Source organism: Stegodyphus dumicola, chromosome 7 (genome assembly GCF_044657685.1).
Source record: "Stegodyphus dumicola isolate Sdum_Otavi_A_Nest chromosome 7, ASM4465768v1".
Lineage (NCBI taxonomy): Eukaryota > Metazoa > Arthropoda > Arachnida > Araneae > Eresidae > Stegodyphus > Stegodyphus dumicola.
In genome coordinates this window covers 13988802-14010551 of record NC_140774.1, presented here as the reverse complement: position 1 = coordinate 14010551, position 21750 = coordinate 13988802, and the positions used below count along the sequence as shown (strand labels likewise).

Below are 21750 nucleotides of genomic sequence, written 5' to 3'. Positions count from 1 at the left end.
CCATAAAATTCAGTTCAAGAGCAATATCGCAAAATAATGTTAAATTAAGCATATCTTTAGAATTTCCGATATACACAGTCTCGCGAGCTGGAGATAAAAGTATTTTTTTTCTATATAACGTTGCCATTTCTCGCTTTTAAAGCATTGAGTTTGTAAATCAAAAATTCGTTAAAGTTTTACAAAATATAAAATCTATAATAAAACAAATTCCAAATTTGGGATTTCAGATGCCCATATTCGCAGTAGGATTTCGTCATTCAAAATTCGATGGCTCTATGTACCATTGTTTTATCACAATGATAAAAATGAAATAGACAATCATTTATGCAGATTTTTCATTATTTAATTTCTTCAAATATAATGCAGGACTCTAACATTTTGTGGCAACAGTTTGAAAAGTGAACCGACGTTTATGAGTCCGACGCAAAATGCCAAAACGAAAGCAATAGTCCTTCGGGACTGAAATCCCTTTGGACTAAAAAGAATTTATTTATGTATATTTCGTATATTGCATATAAACACATAGCAATCGTAAGCCCATTTTCGCTTTTTTGCTTAAGTCAGAATGAAATTCTTCACCCATTTGACTGAAGTAATATATTTAAATCAATAAGTAGAGCTTACAAATATTTTCATATATTACAAATATACCATGATTATACAATAACCACAGACCATCAGCGACTGGTCGGCTTCATAAGCGTTCTCGTGGTTTTCCCATGCATAACGTGTAAACTATCCAGTTTCCCTTAGAAAATCCTCCACGAAAGTATGCCTTCCCTTCGGCAGACAGCCCTTGCGTGCTTCGCCATACTTAAAAAATCCAAACAATAATCATATCTAATTAGCAGAAGGAGTAAAGCAAGTTCTCGTTTCAAATTTTGTAGCTGGGACCTCTTTTTCGCGTTCATTTTGTTTGCGGTTTGTGATCAATCAACTTTGTTTCACAAAATTTCGAAATTATATTATGAATAAATCTATTTACTTGCATTCAGAAATTTCCTGATAGACTTTTGACAATCCCAATAAATCTTACTATCACGATTCACGTATTCTGTCAGCAATACGTAGCAATAAATCGTATTAAGACATTCATACTTCATGCAAATTACACTTAAGTAAAACAAATATGAAGGTAGAGATTATGTCAAGAAAGCTGCAGAGCATGCGATCTGTGAATAAAAGGTAACTTTAATGTATTAATATAAATATTCTAACACTAATATGTAACAATGTATCCTCTTAAGACACTAAAAATACATATTCCAAGTGCATATTTCCGATGGAAAAGCAAGTACTGAAGAAATGAATATTATGTTGCTATGACAGTTCAAGAATACAGTGGTCGCCGCTTAATGTGATCACGTTTATTATTTTGTTCCGACCTAAGTCACTACGCGGAAGGGAGGGATGCCTTCGTGGAGGACTTCTAATGAAAACTGGTTCGTATTAACAAGCTACACATAGGGAAAACACGAAAACTTCATGCAGCCAGCGGGACTCGAACCTCGGAGAGAGCTACCAGTATTGAGGAACTTCACTGCTCAGCCACAGCCACTGGTGGGCCACGTGATCTCGTTTGTCTACAGTTATTTTAATAAAATTAACATATGAATGGAGTGGGCGTTATTTACATGAAATTATTAGGAAGCAAGTGTTTGTATTGTTTAGTCATTGGCGGCCGAGCAGTAAAGTCACTGACGAATGGTAGTTCAATACAAGTTTCGAATCCTTTCGAACGGGTTGGCTGCATGGACATTTTCGTGGTTTTCTCCGAGTGTAGCGGGTTTACCAGCCAGTTTCCCTTAGAAATTCCTCCGAAAAGGCAACCCTCCTCTTAGGCGTATAGTTCTCCCATGCTTTGCTGTAAACAAATAAATCAAACCGAAGCCTTTGTATACGAGTGGCGTTGTAAACAGGAAATACAAAAACCGTATGGAATTTCTTACAGCACTCTACGATTTCTGCAATAAAATATGAAATCGCATGCTGAGCAAAACATAATGTTGTTATTTTGTATTCTGTTTTCATTTCAAGTATTTCTTTATTTTTGTGAAATAGCTTAGAACCATTTAAAGAATTAAAGGTAAAAACCAATGAATAATTAGGAGATTAGGATATGTCGAAGCTACTGCCATACTGTCAAAGCTTAACAACTAATCGTAATATCACGATTTACTTATTCTGTCAGCAATACGTAGCAATGAATCGTATTAAGACAAGCATACTTAATGCACATTACACATTAAGTAAAACAAATATGGAGGTAGAGATTATGTCAAGAAAGCTGCAGTGCATGCGATCAGTGAATAAAAGCTAAATTTAATGTCATCAACTAATTATTTACAACTAATAATTTAATTAACTTAGTTGTCAGTCCACTTTGATTGCTGTAAATAATCTACGTATCAGAGTCCAGGTCCGTTTCCTCAGTTCGAGACGCCCGGACAAGCGATTCGTTACGAGCTGCTCGAACAGATGTAAACTGGCCTTTAGGGAGGTAGTGTAAGTGTGGTTTGTCCTAATCCACTAAATGCAATTCATTATCATTTGCTTATAATGAATTACTGTCTTCCCATTCTACTTGTTCGAAGTTCAGTGGAAGATATTTTGACAGCAGAGCGATAGAAACAGAGAACAAAACCGTCCCCTCTTTACGAAGATGTTCATAGCAGATTCCTGTAATGAAATGCGCGTAAGATGGATACTGAAACCACATGCATTCCCTTAAAAATTCTCCAAGAGCAGCCAAAAGGAATACCGGAAGGACTGTTCCTTGATATATCCAAGACTTTCAATCGTGTTTGGATGGACGTATTCATCTATAAAATGCACAGTTCTTCTCTATATCACGCAGAGTTGTAAACAAGAAATACGAAAATTGTATCGAATTTTTTACAGCACTCCAGGATTTCTGCAATAAAATATGAAATCGCATGTTGATCAAAACATAATGTTGTTATTTTGTATTCTGTTTTAAGTATTTCTTTATTTTTGTGAAATCGCTTAGAATCATTTAAAGAATTAAAGACAAAAACAAATGAATTATTAGAGATTACGATATGTCAGAGCTACTGCCATACTGTCAAAGTTTAACAGCTAATCTTACTATCACGATTCCCTTATTCTGTCAGCAAAACGTAGCAATAAATCGTATTAAGACATTCATACTTCATTCAAATTACACATTAAGTAAAACAAATATGGAGGTAGAGATTATGTCAAGAAAGCTGCAGAGCATGCGATCCGTGAATGAAAGGTAACTTTAATGTTATAATATAAATATTCTGACACTAATATGTGACTATTTATCTTCTTAAAACATTAAAAATACATATTCCAAGTGAAGCGCGAATCCAATTAGACACGCCTTTAAAATCGGAATATGAAATGTGAGTTTTTAATGCTCCACTGTTCGTAGGAACATCTTTACGGTTCAGCTACCTAATAGGAGATATTTGCTTTCAACTTTAGGCTGTTTATGTACTTGTTGATATTCTAGTAACAAACTGTTGTTTTCTAAATCGTGTAGCATTCTCTTTATTGTGATTGTCAAAAGTCTGTCAGGAAATTGCTTTATGCAAGTAAATAGATTTATTCATAATATAATTTTGAAATTTTGTAAAACAAAGTTGATTGATCACAAACCGCAAACAAAATGAACGCGAAAAAGAGGTCGATCGTTAGAAATATTATTTATAGTTCTAACACAAGCGCTTTGCAAGTGTACGATTAAAAAAAGAGGTTAAAAATATATTTTTTGAAAATACAACTTTCATGGCTGAATGGTTCAATGTGAATGATTAAGACAAAGGCACTCGGAGGTTATCTGACACTAGGGACGTATGCCTTTATGAAGGATTTAAGGTAAACTGGCTGGTATGCACGTTAAACATGGGGAAAAACTAGGAAAGCTTTTGTGCAGCCAGCCCATTCGATGAGATTTGAACACGGGTTAAACTAACAGTGCTCAGCGATTCTACCGCTAGAATTCTAACGGACTCTGAAACATAAGAAATGTATCTCTTATATTAGCTTTTTAGATAAATGAAGTATTAAAATAGAAAGATATTAAAGAATCTTTTTTGGGACAATACTCCCTTTGAAAACGAAGAAGACTTATAAGAGATGAGAATATATTTAATTTAAGGGTAGTAAAAGACAGTGTTGGCAAATATATTCCGTTCTGCAGAAACTTGCTTAGCTCATGCTGTCTTCTAATAGGAAAGATCCAACGAGGAAAGCCCGCCAGCAGTCAAACGGTAAAACCGCTGAACACTGGTAGTTCTGAGCTGGATTTCATTCCAGGGAAACGGGCTGGCTACATGGTCACTTTCGTGGCGCTCCGCATATGTAATATGTATACAAGCCAGTTTCTCTTAGAAAATCCTCTACAAAAGCATCCTTCCTGTTAGGCAGGTAATCCTTGAGTGTTTTACCATAATTAAAATAAACCAAGAAAATCAGTGAGGATTATTCGCAATTTTAGAAAAATTGAACTACTTTTCATAAAGAAAATGAAGCGTATAACGAACAGCTGATAATATGACATACAGGACATGATGTTTACTCAAGACCTGAATTAAATATTTATAGTCATTTGCTTAAAATAAATAAATTAATTAACAAAATGAAAACGTGAATAAATAAATAAATAATATCTCTGCGCCTGCTCTGAAATTTATTATTATTTTTAAATAATTCCAATGCTGAATATTTTAAATATTAGTAGAAATTTTTTAAATATTTTGAACACATTTTATTTAATCAAAAAGCTTTCATATCATGCCAACAAACATACCAACATGATCTAAAAGACATTTCTCATGCATTCTTGATCTTGTTAATGATCCAATATAATGGAGAAACAACAACTCGCATTATATCGAAAAAGTTCATAAACTCAGCTTGATAAAAGACAATATAGATATTGTTGCGAATTTCGTGTATATGTAAATAATTTTAGTCCTTTTTTATTTAAATTATAATATCTCTTGCATAATGTAACACGAAAAGCCTCAGAACGGCAAAGCCTGGCCTGAAAGACAAGATTACAGGGGCAGGTTCTTTTAATATTTAAGGTAAATAGCTATCTCGCTAGACGCCAAGCTGATAATTTTATTACCAAATTTGGCGAGAAATTTGAAAATGTCGTCAAACGTAGCAAATTTGGCGACAACTGCGGTCCCTTTGTTACTATAACTGGTTCTATCACTAAGTAACTATATCCAGCCGTATGTAACTGTAATTGTGTATACCCTCCAGCAATATCCAGAGGTCGAAGGTTCTAGAAATTTCTCGGGGCCAGGGGAAAAATTATATAAGACAGGAGAGAGCACCAATTCTCAGTTTTTAGTTAAACGTTATCTTCGGAGTATTGAGAGATCTCCCTGCGAACTTCGCTTTTTAGATGCGTTTTGCGTTGCGTTGTGTTTAACGTTCTTTGTAATTTGAAGGGGTGACTACTGATTGTGCACAATACTTCTGTGGAAAGTTCCAGAACTGTCACGTGTTTCTTTTGGGAAAATAAATTTTATTAAGCTATTATCAGTTCTATGTGCATTGCTAACCCGTTTGTACGTAACAGTTTAATAAATAATCGGGAAATTCATGAACTCACCTTCATTAAACACTCAAGTATCCAGCGAGGAAGAAAAGGCGAAACGATAGCATTGACACGAGGATTACGAAAAACTGCTTTCAGTACTTTAAGCTCAATGACCGTGAAACAATCTGACCGTGAAGTTGGTATAACACTCTTGATATCGTAAAATTTACCTTGAGAAGTTGCTTCGCAAATAGAATGGACTAAGAAAATGAGCCGCATGTGTAGCTGAAAGAGGCACACCCAGTAATGTATATCCGAAAGGGAAAAAAGCTTTTCAGCAACAACAGCAAAACACTTTCTACATTTAAATTCCTACTATTTATTAGCTCACACTCTCCCTATATCTTGTTCAAATTTTCATTCGTTAATAAAATAATTTTTATTCATCCACTCAAGTTCAAATACATTTTTTCAAACTTGGAGTAGATGACACTTGATATTAATACAGTTTTTTTCACACTTTTTTCACTTTAATGTTTTTCAGTTTTTTTCACTTTAATTCCTTGAGTCGGATATATCGCCTTGAGACGTGCGAAATCATTAGATGGAATATTAATTAAAGAACTGGACTGCTCGAAACTCACTGGAAAAGTTTCTTGCAATAATGAAGCCTTACAAGAAATGGATAGAATGAGAAATTATAGATCACCATCAGCTTCCTAAATTAGAAACGAAAATATTTTAGTAATGTTAATAAAAAATAACTAAAATAAGATTTTTCTTTGTTGACCTAAGTGGGAATTAATTGACTTTAAAAAAAATTCTTTTATATTACTTGTGTTTCCTATTCTTTGTGGGAATAATGTTCACTTTCAAAGCACGCATAATCTACAACACTATCGCATTTTTTAAGGAATTAAAAAAAAAAAAAAAAAAAAAAGACGCCGCTTATGTGATCGCAGTTAATATTATTCGATATCGTAACCGAATGGCCGAAATTCCTCTCGTTTGTATGGAAAATACATCGCTTATTTGGATCAACATTTCCGAAAATATGATTACACTATTAGAGAATAAATTTTTTAAAATTGTTGCCAAGTCGCCAAATCAAGCCAAAATAGATTACAAAAATTGTCAAGTGACAGAGAAATATCGCCAAGAAAAGACTGAGTCGCCAAATAGCTTGGTTACGATTTTAGCCAACTACTTAAAAATAGGCAAAAAGGCAACCTTGGTTTGAAGTCGATTTTTATTAAATGTACCAACTTTTAGGGCGATCAGACACAGGTCCCTCTTCTTCGGCATAAAAAATATTCTGCATATTAGAATTTGTTTTCCTTGAAAATATACTATGCGCCAAACTGAGGCTACATTTGGGCCTAATTTTAAATTGTACATTGACATCTCTTTCTGTAACAGATGTCCTCCGAGTAAAAACATCATCGGTTAAATAATTTCCAGAAACATTATGAATATTTCATAAATAAACTTTTCCCTTTTCTAAATTAAAATGTTGTGAAACTGCGCATTTATATGTTTCTAGTTTTATTTACAGTAAATTCCATTGCTAGATTGAAGAATATTTTTTCTCATCGTTTAATGTTATCATTCGGTTAATTCTATCAATTCTATGGACAAATATAATCACGTCAAGCTAAACCTATTGTATTTAACTGAGGACGGAATAATAAATATGTTTGAATTGTTAATAATTATTAAAGGATAAAGCATCATGTAAACTACGACTGTAGGACCTGATTCTAGTGCTGGAATAAAAACACAAATAATTAGTTAAATTTACACAAGATTATAATTCTAATTTTAGTTTGATTCGATTGCAAAAAAAAAAAAAAAAAAAAAAAAAAAAAAAACCATCGAATGTTTCCTTCTTAGGTTAATTAAGATGTTAAGTAAACAACAATATTGCTGAGGCACAAGACTGAAGAAGTATTTTTGAATCGCTGTATTAATCAGGTTTAGGTTGAAATGGCAGCTATAATAGGAGAGGTAATGGCTTCAGCTCTCTTGTAAATCTAAGAATTTCATATTTCTATTGCTTGAAAAATAATTTTTTTAAATATCAGCAAAAAAAATTAGCTATTAAAAACAACTTCTTAATATTACATCACTGAAAATGGATTCGAATGATGAATACCTTGAGATGGTTCGAAGTAAGGAGTCCTCAGCTTTGACTTGCTTTAGTTGTATCCCACTAGGGCTATCTGCGTAAGGGATGGAATGCCTTCGTGAGGATTATCTAAGGAAAACTGGCTCGTATACACGATACACACGGGGAGAAACCTACGAAAATGCCCATGTATCTAGCCTGTTCGCCGGGATAAGCTCTCAGGTAGAATAATACATTGAGCACACCAGCGGCCGAGCGGTAAAGTCGCTGAACACTGGTAGTTCGGTCCGAGGTTCGAATCCCGCAAACGGGCTGGCTGCATGGGCGCTTTCGTGGTTTTCCCCATGTGTAACGTGTATACGAGCCAGTTACCCTTAGAAAGTCCTCCACGAAGGCATCCCTCCCCTTAGGCAGATAGCCCTCGAGGCTTTGCCATAATCACACACACACACAGAATAATACATTGTATGGGTGGTGGTATCTTATGTTAACCATCTAAAATTACACCTTTAAAATGTACGATATGTCAATAAAATTTTCCATGGCATAATATTCCTAATAACATTTGATAAAATAGAATAATATCATAATAATATAAGATAATTAAAATTATCATTAATGTCACATAAAGAACCATATTCTTTTATGGTCCTAGAAAAATTAAAGATTAACTTAAGCTCCGATCAATATATCAAGCTAGAGTGTTCAGCCTAAGATAATTACACCTTTAGCAGGCACAGAAGCTGTTTTTGCAAAAAATAAACACTAGCCAGCGAATATACAACTACAATATTTGTGAATTTTTGTAAAACACATGAACTTTTTGGCATGCAAAGTATGTTCGTTAAAGGAAAAATAAATAATTTCAGCATATGTGTTACGAAGTAATGTGTGCTATCAGTTAGGGATACTTAAACTCCATATCTTTGAGTTACACCTTCAAAGACCTACATTAGGCAAAATAAATATAGGCATGTCATAATATCAATAATAATATATAATAAAATAAATTCATAAATTTGTAAGATAGCTAAACTTAATACGAATGCCGTATGAAATATAACCATTGACTTTTTTATGAAATATAACCATTGACCTTTAACGAGTCTCGCGAATTTGTAAGGAAATCTACTTTAGGCCACGGAGAAGTATCTAAGAAAGGGGGTGAGATTCGAAAATTATTTCTTCTTTTCCCAATATTTATTCTGTAGTAACAAATCGTTGAGATTTTTTTTTCTTTTAAATTTATTGGCCCAATATTTTGCAATGTCTGAAAGAAAAAAGGAAGAGTAATTTTTCAGTGAATCATATAGCAGTGATGAAGAAACCTGTTACGAGCCTTACAAACATTTTGAATAACAGCAATGAGGAACTTTGGAGGTTTTCAAGAAAGATAATTATGAACAAAATTACATTTTCATATTCTGATTCGAATACTGATAAATGCAGCGGTAATAAATGCGATGTAGATGCTTACCAATCATATTTTACAATACTTGGTTGTTTAGGAAGAAAGAAATGTTGATGACGACGAAAGCACAGTTCAGTTTAGTAAGCAGAATGAATTTAGCTGTCTGTAACAATAAGTTTCGTTTACCTCATTCCACAATAGGGCCCACCAGTGTCCGAGAAGTAAAGTCCCTGAACACTGGTAGTTCAGTTCGAGGTTCAGATCAACTTGATCAGAGTTTTTGCAGTCACCCGAATACGGGTCACATGGCAGTCAGTGTTAAAGAATTAAAAATATTCAAGTCCTCTAATCGGAACGTTCATTTGGAAATTTTTAACATAACAGAACATTAAAATTCCCGGCAATATTAGAAAATATTCGCCATCCGAATACATAAATCAAGTGACTCAAAACAGAGAATTAAAGTCTAAATGAAATATTTGATTTACTTACACACAGCAGTGCTCATGACGATGTTCTGTCAGGCAGTCGGAACTGCAACAAGCTGAGAAAAGGAACCACCAAACAAGGTTTGTCCGTAACGGAATCTCGTTACCGTTTCTAATACTTTTAAACACTAAGGCGCTATGTATCTGCTAAGCGGAACATATCTGAATTTATTCCCTTCTCTAATCTATCTGGGTTCCAATAAAAAAGAGTAAAGCCTATTGTGATTTCGAAACATGTGAAAGGCATAAACACCTAAATAATGGCATATTGCAAAAAAGTGTCCTCCCTTCCCCCTGCCGTTGTCCAGTTCAAAATCCTGGGCAGATAACTCTGACGAAAGACCCCCTTTTCCACCACAGCCGCGGAAATTTCTTCAAGGCTGTAAAGATTATGCGAAACAAGCATCAAACTTGAATTCTGAACTGTTTTTCTGGAATATTAAAACCTTCGCATCACGCCACGACGTTAGAAACAAAGGGCTAAAAGATAAGACTGCACGGGGTGATGACGTCATGAGACCAGCTGAATGGATGACGAAATGTATAAATTAAGGTACTTCAAAATGACACTTAAATGACTCTTATAGATTTAATCGAAAGTGTCGGAACACACACAGCGTGGTTCTGTGCATTTTCTGGATCTGAAAAGCGTTTTAAATCTTATGCTATTCTTTAGCTCGAAGATTGTTTCATAAAACTCTCTTAAGTTCAAGAAAAAGAAATTAAAACAATTATTTCATAAAATACTGAAATTTTGCGTTTTTCATGCATAAACTATTTCTAGACTCCATTCCATTTCTGTAAACGATATTCACATTACGCTAACACTACATTCTTTGAACTGGAATTACGTTCGACTTATCAGTTTCTATGATTTTGGAATCTAGATTTTTAACTACCGTACACACAATGCAACATCCGCACATTTTATCGTGATCACCAGCTGATGGGTAAAACAGTTAAACACTGCTAGTTCGACCCTAGTTCCCGACCGGCGATGGAGCTGGCTGCATGCGAGTTCTCGTAAACTTCTCCATGTGTTACATGAATATGAGCCAGTTTACCTTAGAAAGTCCTTTACAAAGGCATCCTTTAGGCAGATAGCCCTAGTAAACTTTATCATAATGCAGTTTAACGCCAGATCACACTACTCTTCTTTAAAAAAATTTCATAGCAGATTTCCAAGTCCGAAATTAAACAGGTCATTCGTTTCTTGAGTTCGATATCTCGCACTTATTCTACGGAAACCCCAGAATAATAACTATTGAAACCGGGATATCTTTATCCGGATAATTCTAGAAAATAAAACAAACTGGCTCGTGTTCATGTTACGCATGACGAAAAGCACGAAAACCGACATACAGCTTCCTCGTTTGCATGGGATCGAACTTAAACCAGGTCGAACTACCAATACTCAGCGGTCTTAACCAGTTGGTTATTGGCCATAAAGCATGTAAGAAATGATAGAATTGGTAATGAATTGCTTTATATATCAAATTTTAAATTTAAACATATATCTAGGCAGTTTAAAAATGTTTCCCTCAAAATGAGCAGGAAACAGTTATATTCAGCGGCTCCTTTATACTAGTTACTTTACAGCTAATTAAGTAAAAGAGATTTTACTGTTACATTGTTTCAAAAGCACGCGCTTATCATTAAGAAAGCCCGTCAGCGGCAAAGTCCTCCACGAAGCCACCCCTCCCTTCCGTGTAGTGCACAAGGACGGAGCAGGTAAATAATAATATATACATAATTAAGAAATTAATACAAGGAAGAAAAAATACTTTTGTGGAGATTACACTCGAAAATATTTTTTATTACATTCCTTCCTGAAGAACAATATTTATTTACATTGTTTCTGGCAATTAGGAAAAGCAAATGTACTACCAAAGTATGGGAGTATCAAAAATATTTTTATATTAGATTTTTTCAATTAAATTTTTTAAATCAATTTTCTTTAAAAATTTATCGGTTTTCTTTTTAATTAATTTTTAAATTTTCTTTAATGAATTTCCTTTAAAAATTATTCAAAACATAAATATACTTATAATTTTAATATTTGTTTTTATTTTTTAAACAAATTTTTAAAAGGGATTCACGTTTAAAAATTGTAAATATTTTCTGTCTTGCATTAGCAGGTGAAAAATCAAATGTATTAACATAACATGGGTGTCTCAACAAATGTTATCGTTGTTTGAAAATATACTTTTTTTTTTTTTTAAGAAACAGGGATGAATATCCAATATAACCAATACGAAGAATACAGCAAAGAGTAGGAAATAAAAACTAAACAAAATACAACTAGAGTAAAACATAAAGCAAAATTAGAATAAATAAAGCAAGAAATGAGAGAGAAATCTGACATATCGGGGGAGGTATAGGAAATTGTTTTCTGTTATAATTTGTGTTAAAAGCAGGTCCTATAAAACAAACTATCTTATCAAAGGCAGCATTAAAACACTCTTTGAAAATTAATCAATAAAGTTACAATTGTAAAGACCCACACCACATGGAAAAATAAATCACTGAATTCTATAAACCCAGAGGTGACCTTCAAAAAAAGCTATTGCTGTCGTATCTGTTATTGAAGTTTGCAGTAATCTATCCTTATGTTTGACCTATTTTATCTGCATAAGATAATCATCCATCTTAAACATCTTCAGTTCGATTCTTCGGGAATGATAATATGTTTAATATTATATTACTTTGAAATTATATACAAGCAATTCATTACCAAAATTCCTCAGTACATTTCTTTAGCCTAGTTATCTGATTATTAGTAAATTAAATTCAAAATATATTTAAATAATGCTAAGTATGTTTAACTTGTAGAGACATTAAGTATTTTTTGAAAGCAGGAGAGATGAACAATGAGCAATACCCTCGCCGGGACTCGGATCTCGGACCTCTCGAATACGCGGCGAGTGTGCTGACCACTACAGCACGAAGGCATGCTAAGAAGGCGAGGAAAATACTTTCTAAGTATTTCAAGATTCAGTTCCGCCAGTGGCCAAGAGATTAAGACCACTAAAAACTAAAAGTTCTACCTGAAACTCGATCCCAAGCGAACGGCTGGCTTGGTTTTCGAGGTATCAATTTCATATGTAGAACTGAGCAACAGTTTCCTTTAGAACGTGCTCAATGAAAGCATTTCCTCCCTTCTTCTGAAAACTGATTTTATTCTTTTTTCAGTGTGATATCTTTTTAGGAATAGTTTTTCGTTTTGTTCATTTGATTAGGGCAAAGCACTGCCACTATTTGCCTAAATAGGGGATGCCTTCGTGAAGGACTTTCTAAGGAGAACTAACTTGTATACACGTTGCACACGAGGAAAACCAGGAAAAATCCCATGCAGTCAAACCGTTTGGCATGATTCGAACTCCGAACCAAACTACCAGTATTCAACGATTTTAACGCTCGGCCACTCGTGGGCCATTTTTAAGAATGGTACTTTACCGGTAATTAGACCCGAGTTCGAACTCATGCTAATTGCATTGCAGGTGTCCAATATATATAGCGTCTTTACGAGCCAAGTTTTCTCAAAAATGCTTCACGAAGGCATTCCTCCCCTAAGCCTTCGTATGCTGTTTCCTATACAAATAGCCTAACCTATGATACACGGCTTGATTTCAAATCAATGCGTTGCCGAATTAGTATGCCGAAACTGAAAATATTTGATCAGTATATCTGCTTGTGTCGATGGTAAGAATGTGATGCATTTAGCAAAATTTGTTTTATTGAAAATGTCTTTCAAATAAACACTCACATTAAGAATTTATAGTGATATTTTATTTGTTATTAAACTTTAATGATATTTATAATTACCTAGAACAATAGCGATAATTGCTAATTCAGCCCAAGTTCAAATCTCAGTGAACGCACTGTTTGCACGGGTATTTTACTTACTTATCAGTCTACATGATTTAAATAAAAAGAGTTTCTTTTATAATGTCTTCCACGAATGTACCTTTAGGAAGGTAGTGTAAATGTGGTTTGTCGTAATCCACTAAATGCAATCCATTATCATTTGCTTATAATGAATTACTGTCTTCACATTATAGTTGTTCGAAGTTCAGTGGGAGGTATTTTGAAAGCAGAACGATAGAAACAAAGAACGAAACCGTACCATTTTTACGAAGATGTTCATAGCAAATCCCTGTACTAAAACGCGCATACGATGGATACTGAAATCACATGCATTCCCTTAAAACTCCTCCAGGAGCGTATCCTTAAGCCAAAAGGATTACCGGAGGACTGTTCCTTGATATATCCAGGCTTTTATTCGTGTTTGGATAGACGCATTCAAATGCACAGTCTGAGCCTTCCATATTACACTGCACACATAGTTATATTATATCTGGCAGGTATACACTTTTTCGTTCATATCTCAGACACATACTCAGCCCGTCGTACTATTACTGCAGGGGTACCACAAGGGTCCCTTTTAGGGCCCACTCTTTTCAGTATTTATATGAATGAATTTTCACGTACACCCAACATTACACTAGCAATGTATGCGGATAATACAGCGATTTTTTCTCATCCGTTAGTCCAGTCATCCAACACTTACAAAATCACATACAGGCATTGGAGACCAGGCTTGCTAAATGGACAATTCAAGTGAATGCGGACAAAACTGTTGCAATTCTATCAACTAGAAAAAAAATTAATGGAAATCTATGGCTCTACTCTGCCAGGGACTAAGCAAGTCCCGTATTTGTGGTGGTCCTCACAAATTCTCTCACATGGACCCCACACATTACATTAGTTATCCAACTGTTTCACGTACGTTAAGTTAAACTGTAATCCTTAACTCCTCGAAGCAGCGTTCTCTCTACTGATAACAAATAACTCATTTATAAATTCATACTACGTCCCATGCTATGTTATGTCTGTCCACTTTGGGCTTACTTATGTAAAGCCAACAGAAAGAGGTTGCAAGCTAACTCAAACAATGTTTTGCTGAAAAATTTTAACATCCCGTGGTGCATTCGTAAAAACAAAACTTATAAAGAACTTGAAATTGTTCAATTAAGAACACAGTATTATCAAATACTGTACACTATAAATTTTCATGAAAAACGAAATAATGCAAATACCTCTGAAATTAAAATTTGTAATTATAGCTTTACTGATACTATTAATACAGAAAACGTCCAATGGCCATTAAACCCACTGGTTATCACCGAAAAATAATTCAACCTTATGTGTACTTGGTTATAGTTTTTGTTTGCTGTTTAAACTATTGTGGATTTTTTGCACTTTCGTTTGAATTTTCATATATCTCTGTTTTGTATTTATTCACTAGTTCCTGTAATACGTACTGTCTTGTATGTGCTCATTCTAACTCAACAGCTTTCTGCCTTTATTAGATAACGCCACTTTAAAAAGAAAGGGTAGACAGTATATTGTGAGTTTTGTGAGCTCCATTTCGAAAGTTTAGATTTTTATTTGAAATAATTATGTCTTGCCTATAATTATCTAATAGCGTAATATTTACTTTTGGCAATTAATCCGAAATTTTGAAATTTCTTATATGGGGGCAGGACGTTATGTCCAAGCATCCAGATGTTTAGTCGTGCATCCCATCTCTCAGGCAAAAATATCTTCATGTGTTTTGCAGAATTGGAATTTTTAAAAAATATGAAAGGTTTCAGATTTTAACGATCACACAAAAGGGTTTGTTAAGGTTTTATACGCTCTCGCAAACTCGAAGTTTACAAGTTTGATATTACACTCACTCCTACTAATACACTTTTTTTAAACTATATTATTAAATATCATTTTCTTTGCACATATATTCCCGATGCAGCGTTAAATGTCAGCATCCACTTTTCTGATTTTTTCAGTCTTTTCTCGGTTCATCATATCAAAGTTTAGTCTTTCGTTTTTGCATTAAGTATTTATTATAGCTACCAACTAGTAATGAAGAATAAATGTTTAATGCTGGAATGGGATTACATAATATGCAATGCAAATAACAAAGTTCTGCTGGTACATTTCATTATATTTGATTCTAGATAACTGGTGGTACTACTTAATTGGTTTTAATTTATGTTAGTTTAGGGTAGTTTTCATATATATATATATAGAGAGAGAGAGCTTCTTATATTACCCATGCATCATTTTTTAGTGGGGACCATTTTTATAAATTCGAATGGTTCTCAAGACCACCTTAAGCTTTCCTCTTTCGACAGCTATGCTTTCTATTATATGTTATTATTAGTATACTATATTTTTAAAACACAAAATAATTTAAATTAATTTAGTTTTATAATGTTATTAATCAATTACGTTAATAAAAGCAAAGTTATAATTGTTTTTGATAATTTAAGGCTATTAGTGTGCGGATAAGCTTCATCTCATCATCTAAAAATTGAATAAATGTTAACCAATTGAATAATGATTAACTTGCATTAACCACTCTCCGTTTTAGGAAACTAAGATAATTGCTTCTCTGTTATTTTCTTTCCAAAGATAAACTTTCTGCACCTTCCTAGGACACATTCCTTCTCCTCTTTCACCAGCTGTCAAGACTTACTTAAAAATCGCCTACTAATCTCCCGACCTGGCAGAAAAATTTCTCTTCAATTCCTACATCATTTATCTCAAAATTAGCAAAACTGAACCTTTAAAAGTAGGCTGTTAAAAATAGAAAGTAGTTCCATAACAATATCAGTTGAAGAGGGGTCGAAAAATAATTTATGTTATCAATCTTTGTAAGTAAACTCACCCCTGATACAACGCCGATGTGTAGAGAGCGTGACCAATTAAGCCATCAGTCACCTTTCCATTTTCGACTCATTCGAGGTTAAAAAAACACGAATCGGCGAAGCTAATCAAGCCACATTTAACACCATCGAGTGTCTGCCGTTTCTAACGGCTGAAAACACTTTCCAGATCGACGAGTTCTTCTCGGCGCAAACGATGAAGTGGTTAGTGAGATAGGTGAGTCTGCCAATTTACGTAACTTAAATTACAAAACGTAATAACACTGAATCAAATTGAAAAAAACAAACGAGAGAGAGAAAGAGAAATAAGAAAAGGAAAAAAAAAAAGGACAGTTCTATTCTAAGTTCTTAAAAAACAGTTCTAAAATGTTCTATTGACGAAATTTAACTTGTGTTCTTCATATCTCGAAAACTCTGCACTTAATATTCCGCACTTAACGTATCTTTGAACTTAGCGTTCCCTCCGCAAATCAGCATTTGATAAAAAGTTCAGATAACAACGCTAAATCAATACAGAGATGCCAGGATCTGATACTACTGAGTGAACACGAAACAATATGCTAGATTATAGCTCTTCAATACGGCTGAGTCATTCATGCGTTAAAAAAGTGTAAACAACAATATTCTGAAAGATATGCTTACTTTGTTGCCTAAGAAGATGTTGATGAAAAATTGCTCTCTTCCAAAGTTAGATATAATGCAAGGAAATCTTTATCTATTGAAAGAGGGATTACCTTGTGACTTTTTCAACAGCATTCTAAATTTCAGTATGTGGTGGAAAAGACGTTAAAACCGGGTGTTGTATTAATTATCTAAGGAATGCTAGCCACATAACTTTTGCTCTTACTTAGCTTTCATTAGTTTCGATAAATATTTTTGGAAAGCGTTTAACTCGGTTTGTCAAGCTTGGCGATATCTCGCCAATTTAGCGAGATGGTTCCTGTATTCGTATTTTTCCGGCAGAGCTCCGTTTCTTCAGAATTCTCGTTTTACACACTACGATTACATAAATGATACTACAATTCCACTAAAACAAATATTTACACATGTACAAAATTCGTAACAGTATCAAGACCAAATATGTCGGCCGATGGTATTTGCACCATCGGTGCGATTAGCCGCTTGAGCTATTTGCACCAACATTAACCACGCATGCGCATTGAGTTGTCGGATCCGCCATTTGAACCCAATGACTTTCAAAAGATTAGAAAGGAAAATGGTTCCTTTTCTTATATATATAAAAAGAAGAAACACATTTGTTTTCATTAAAGTATATATAAGAAAGTGCAAATTTTTATGTTCACAATGTTTATCGTTTTCCTGAACGGTTTTAATAGTTTAAATGACTGATTTGGGGGGGGGGGTCAAAATCTTGTGTTACATGTTTTGTACTTCTTAGAATACATTTAGCTTCAAAGATATTTTTGCACAATCAAGACTTTAATTCATTCCTCTTTGAAAATTTTCGTCTTAGAAAAGATAATAAAAATTATGGAGGATTTCTGTCTAAAAAATTTTGACATAAAATACACTGCTTGAGATTGAAAATGCGACACCAAGAAGGAGTGGTCAGAAATTTATTCAAATTTTAGAGAAGACGGACGTCACTGAGTTATGCGAATGATGTGAAATGCGCAGCTCTTCGACGCACGTGGAGGAAGATACAAGGGAAGGAACGTGCAGAATGGGCAATATTCGTGTCGCTATTTCTGCCAGACAATTTATCGAAGAAAGTTAGTTTTTGTACCGGAGGATACGTGTAATAGGAGAGAATGTCAGGCCGCCATCAACGAAGGCATTTCTAGCAGGACAATTTTACGAGGGGTATGGTGATCGCACTGAGAAGGGACGGTTGGCCCTTACGTCAAATCGCACCCATATGGATGCGAGCACGGTGCATCGGCTATGGCGAACAGGGTTGGAACAAGGAAATGTGGGAAGAAAGAGGGTGCAGGTGCTGCCAGAGTGACGTCAGCACGCGTGATTCGACGCATCCGCCGACGAACTGTGGCGATCCAACAAGTCACTTGTACCGCGATTCTGCAGCATGTGCAAGATACCCTGGATGTTCCTGTGTCGACCAGAACCATTTCCCGTCGATTGGTTGAACATGGCCTGCAGTCACGGCGTCCGTTAAGCCATTGACCCCACAGCATAGACGCCAACGTTTAGAATGGTGCTGGACTGGAGCGATGTGGAGGACAGAATGGCGAAACATCGTGTTCTCAGATAAGTCACGCTTCTGTTTATCCAGTGACAGTCACCGCATACGTGTGTGGCGTCGACGTGGAGGCAGATCTAATCCGGCAGTAACTGTGGAACGCCCCACCGCGCGACAGCGTGGCATAAGGGTATGGGGCGCTATTGCCTACGATTCCAGGTTACCTCTAGTTCGTATTCAGGGCACTGTAACGGCCCAACGATACTTGGATAATATACTGCAGCCGGTGGCAATCCCCTACCTTCAGGGGCTGCCTAATGGAATTTTTCGGCAGGATAACGTCAGACCACACAGTGTTCGCATCTGCCAACATGTTCTGCAAGGTATACAGATGCTTCCCTGGCCACCCTACTCTCCTGACCTGTCACCAGTCAAACATGTGTGGAATGTGATTGGACGCAGTTTGCAGACTCTGCCTCTGCCTCGTTCAGAAGACGAACTGTGGCAAATGGTTGAAAGGGAATGGAGAGCCATCCCTCATGACACCATCTGCACTCTTATTGACTCTATGCCTAGACGTGATTCTTCGTGCATCGGTGTCCGCGGTGGTCCTACATCCTACTGTGCGGATTGTAATCTATTGTAATCCATCTGCTATAAGTCGCTGTGTATAGCAGCAGTCAAATATTTGTATATTCTCTCTCAGCATCTTTTTCTAAGTGCAACCAGGTAATATTGTCTATAACAGCTGTCCTTGTACCTATGGTACATTTAATACCAGGTGCTGTTTAGTATCTGTATATCTTGCATTTGCCTATTTACCGATGAATAATAATGTTATCTTTTGCATATGCACATTTATTATCAAGTGCTGTTAAATATCTGTATATATTGAATTTGCATATTAATCTGTTGCATATATATTGTCCTAATAGTCTCTTTGTTGTCCATAGCAGCTATCAATGTACTTATGGTACATTTATTACCAGGTGCTGTTAAATATCTGAATATATTGAATTCGCATATTTATCTGTTGCATATGTCCCGTCCTAATAATCTCTTTGCTGTCCATAGCAGCTATCAATGCAGTTATGGTGCATTTTTTACCAGGTGCTGTTAAATATCTGAATATATTAAATCTGCATATTTACCTATGAATAATAATGTTATTGTCTTTATTTTTATCTTTTGCCCATGTATTATCAAACATATAACTGTCTGTATTCCCTCATAATGCACTATGATAATATCTACATTGAACGTATTTTGCGTTTTTCACTGTATAATAGTATATAACATCTTGGCATATCTAGTTGGGCGTATTAATGATACATTGTTTGCCAGTTGCTGTTAAACATCGGTATACCATATACTTGCATATTTGGCTATACATTATACTGTTACTGTCTTCTTTTCATCAATTGCCATGTAATATCATACATTTAATTCTCTGTGTAATAATAATACTGAATGTATTGGGGTCGGTAGAGATTTTCATTGTATAATATATCCAACCATTATCCATTGTTTTAAATATATCCATTGTATTTAAACCAACATTGAATGTATTTTGTGTTTTTCACGGTATAATATATGTTCATAATTTGTGGCATACTTAAGTCTATATTTCATCCTTTGCAAATGTATAGTAACACATTTAACTGTCTGCATCAATTTATTTGCTGCATAAGGATCACAGGTGTCATGGCAATTTTAAATGTATATTTGTGTTACCAACACTGAATGTATTTTATATTTTTATTGTATAGTATTGTATAGTATCTACTGTATCGTATCGTATTATGGTATTGTTTAGTATTGTATAGTATCTTATATCAGTTGGCTTTATACAGGTTAAATATGTTAATTTTTATTCATTATAATCGTTTAATTAGCTTTTGTATTGTATTGTAGTATTGTATAGTATTGTATGGTATCTTATATTAGTTATCTTTTATGCAGGTAACTGCATCAATTTATTTGCTGCATTAGGATCACTGGTGTCATGACAATTTTAAATGCATTTTTGTGTCACCAACACTGAATGTATTTTGTATTTTCATCACTAGTGTCATGACAATTTTAAATGTATTTTTGTGTTACCAACACTGAATGTATTTTGTATTTTCATTGTATAGTATTGTATAGCATCTACTGTATCGTATTATATTCTGGTATTGTATCTACTGTATCGTATTGTATTGTGGTATTGTACAGTATCTTATATCAGTTGGCTTTTAGTACAGGTTAAATATGTTAATTTTTGTTTTTGTTTTTTTGTATTGTATTGTATTGTAATATTGTATAGTATTGTATGGTATCCTATATTCGTTAACTTTTATGCAGGATAAATATGTTATTTTTATTCCTCATAATCGTATAATTAGCCTTATGGCATGTTTTTCCCACAATACCATGTGATCAATTGTATTGTATAGCTATTGCATTCTGTTATTAAGTTTGGTACGAATCCTGTACCATAATTGGTAATAACCAATGTATCGACCTTTGTATATCTTAAACACAGTTGCATGCTATATATACTATTTTGTATAACATATTCCTTTTCCCTAACTATTGTTGTACTATAGGGATTGAATGCGTATCGATATCAAATTATATTGTACGCTACCTACTTCTTCTGTATCACATCATTACCTGCGGTATTGTAACACGACTTTGTCATAGCGAATATTTAGTTTATTACACTGACTTTCAATGTGTTGCTTTGTCAAATATATGTACTTGGCTATGCAATGTATCCCGATCCAGTTGTTAGTCTTCTGAATTAAGTCGAATTCTGAATGCTTTACGCATTTCCCATGTATCAGTACTTCCAGTCACACACTGATGGCTATATTTTACTCATTGTATATTATTGGGCTGCCCAACATCAGACTGTACTTTAGCTTATGTATATTCTATATTTGTGTGTATTACACCTTTGTAAAATTTTTGCTTATTGTCAAAACTCGCTCTTTTTGGCCCTGCATGCTTTTGTTATTTTATTTAATAAATGTGGGGCCTGGGCGGTTGTTGGGATTGTCTTTCGTGGGCATTTGGTCTGTTGGACTGCCCCCGGGTTGAATTTGGCTCTGGGTTTGGGCGCCCGGTGCGTGGCGTCTTGTGATTCCTCTTTAGGCTCTAGATATAGATGGACGTGGTGCTATACCGATTAATCTTTTGGTAAAGGGACAGTGCCCACGTCCTCCGTTGCTTATCACTTATCGCTTATCCTACTGTGCCGACGCCGTTCTCGCTCTGTATTCTGGCTATTATTTTG

At 34.7% G+C, this 21750-nt stretch overlaps 1 protein-coding gene across 2 annotated transcripts in view; it reads right to left on the bottom strand.

The window, feature by feature from the left end:
* The window catches only part of LOC118192181 (ornithine decarboxylase 1-like), a 77475-nt gene that overhangs the window by 23064 nt on the left and 32661 nt on the right, over positions 1-21750 (bottom strand). Inside the window, exon 1 of one of the 2 annotated variants that reach the window (XM_035363086.2) lies at positions 9580-9740. The exons of the other annotated variant lie outside the window; for it this stretch is intronic. Within the exon in view, the coding sequence (XP_035218977.2) occupies positions 9580-9595 (16 nt within the window). The 5' untranslated portion in view covers positions 9596-9740. Of the gene's footprint in view, positions 1-9579; positions 9741-21750 lie in introns of those variants that run through there. 2 annotated transcript variants of the gene reach the window in all.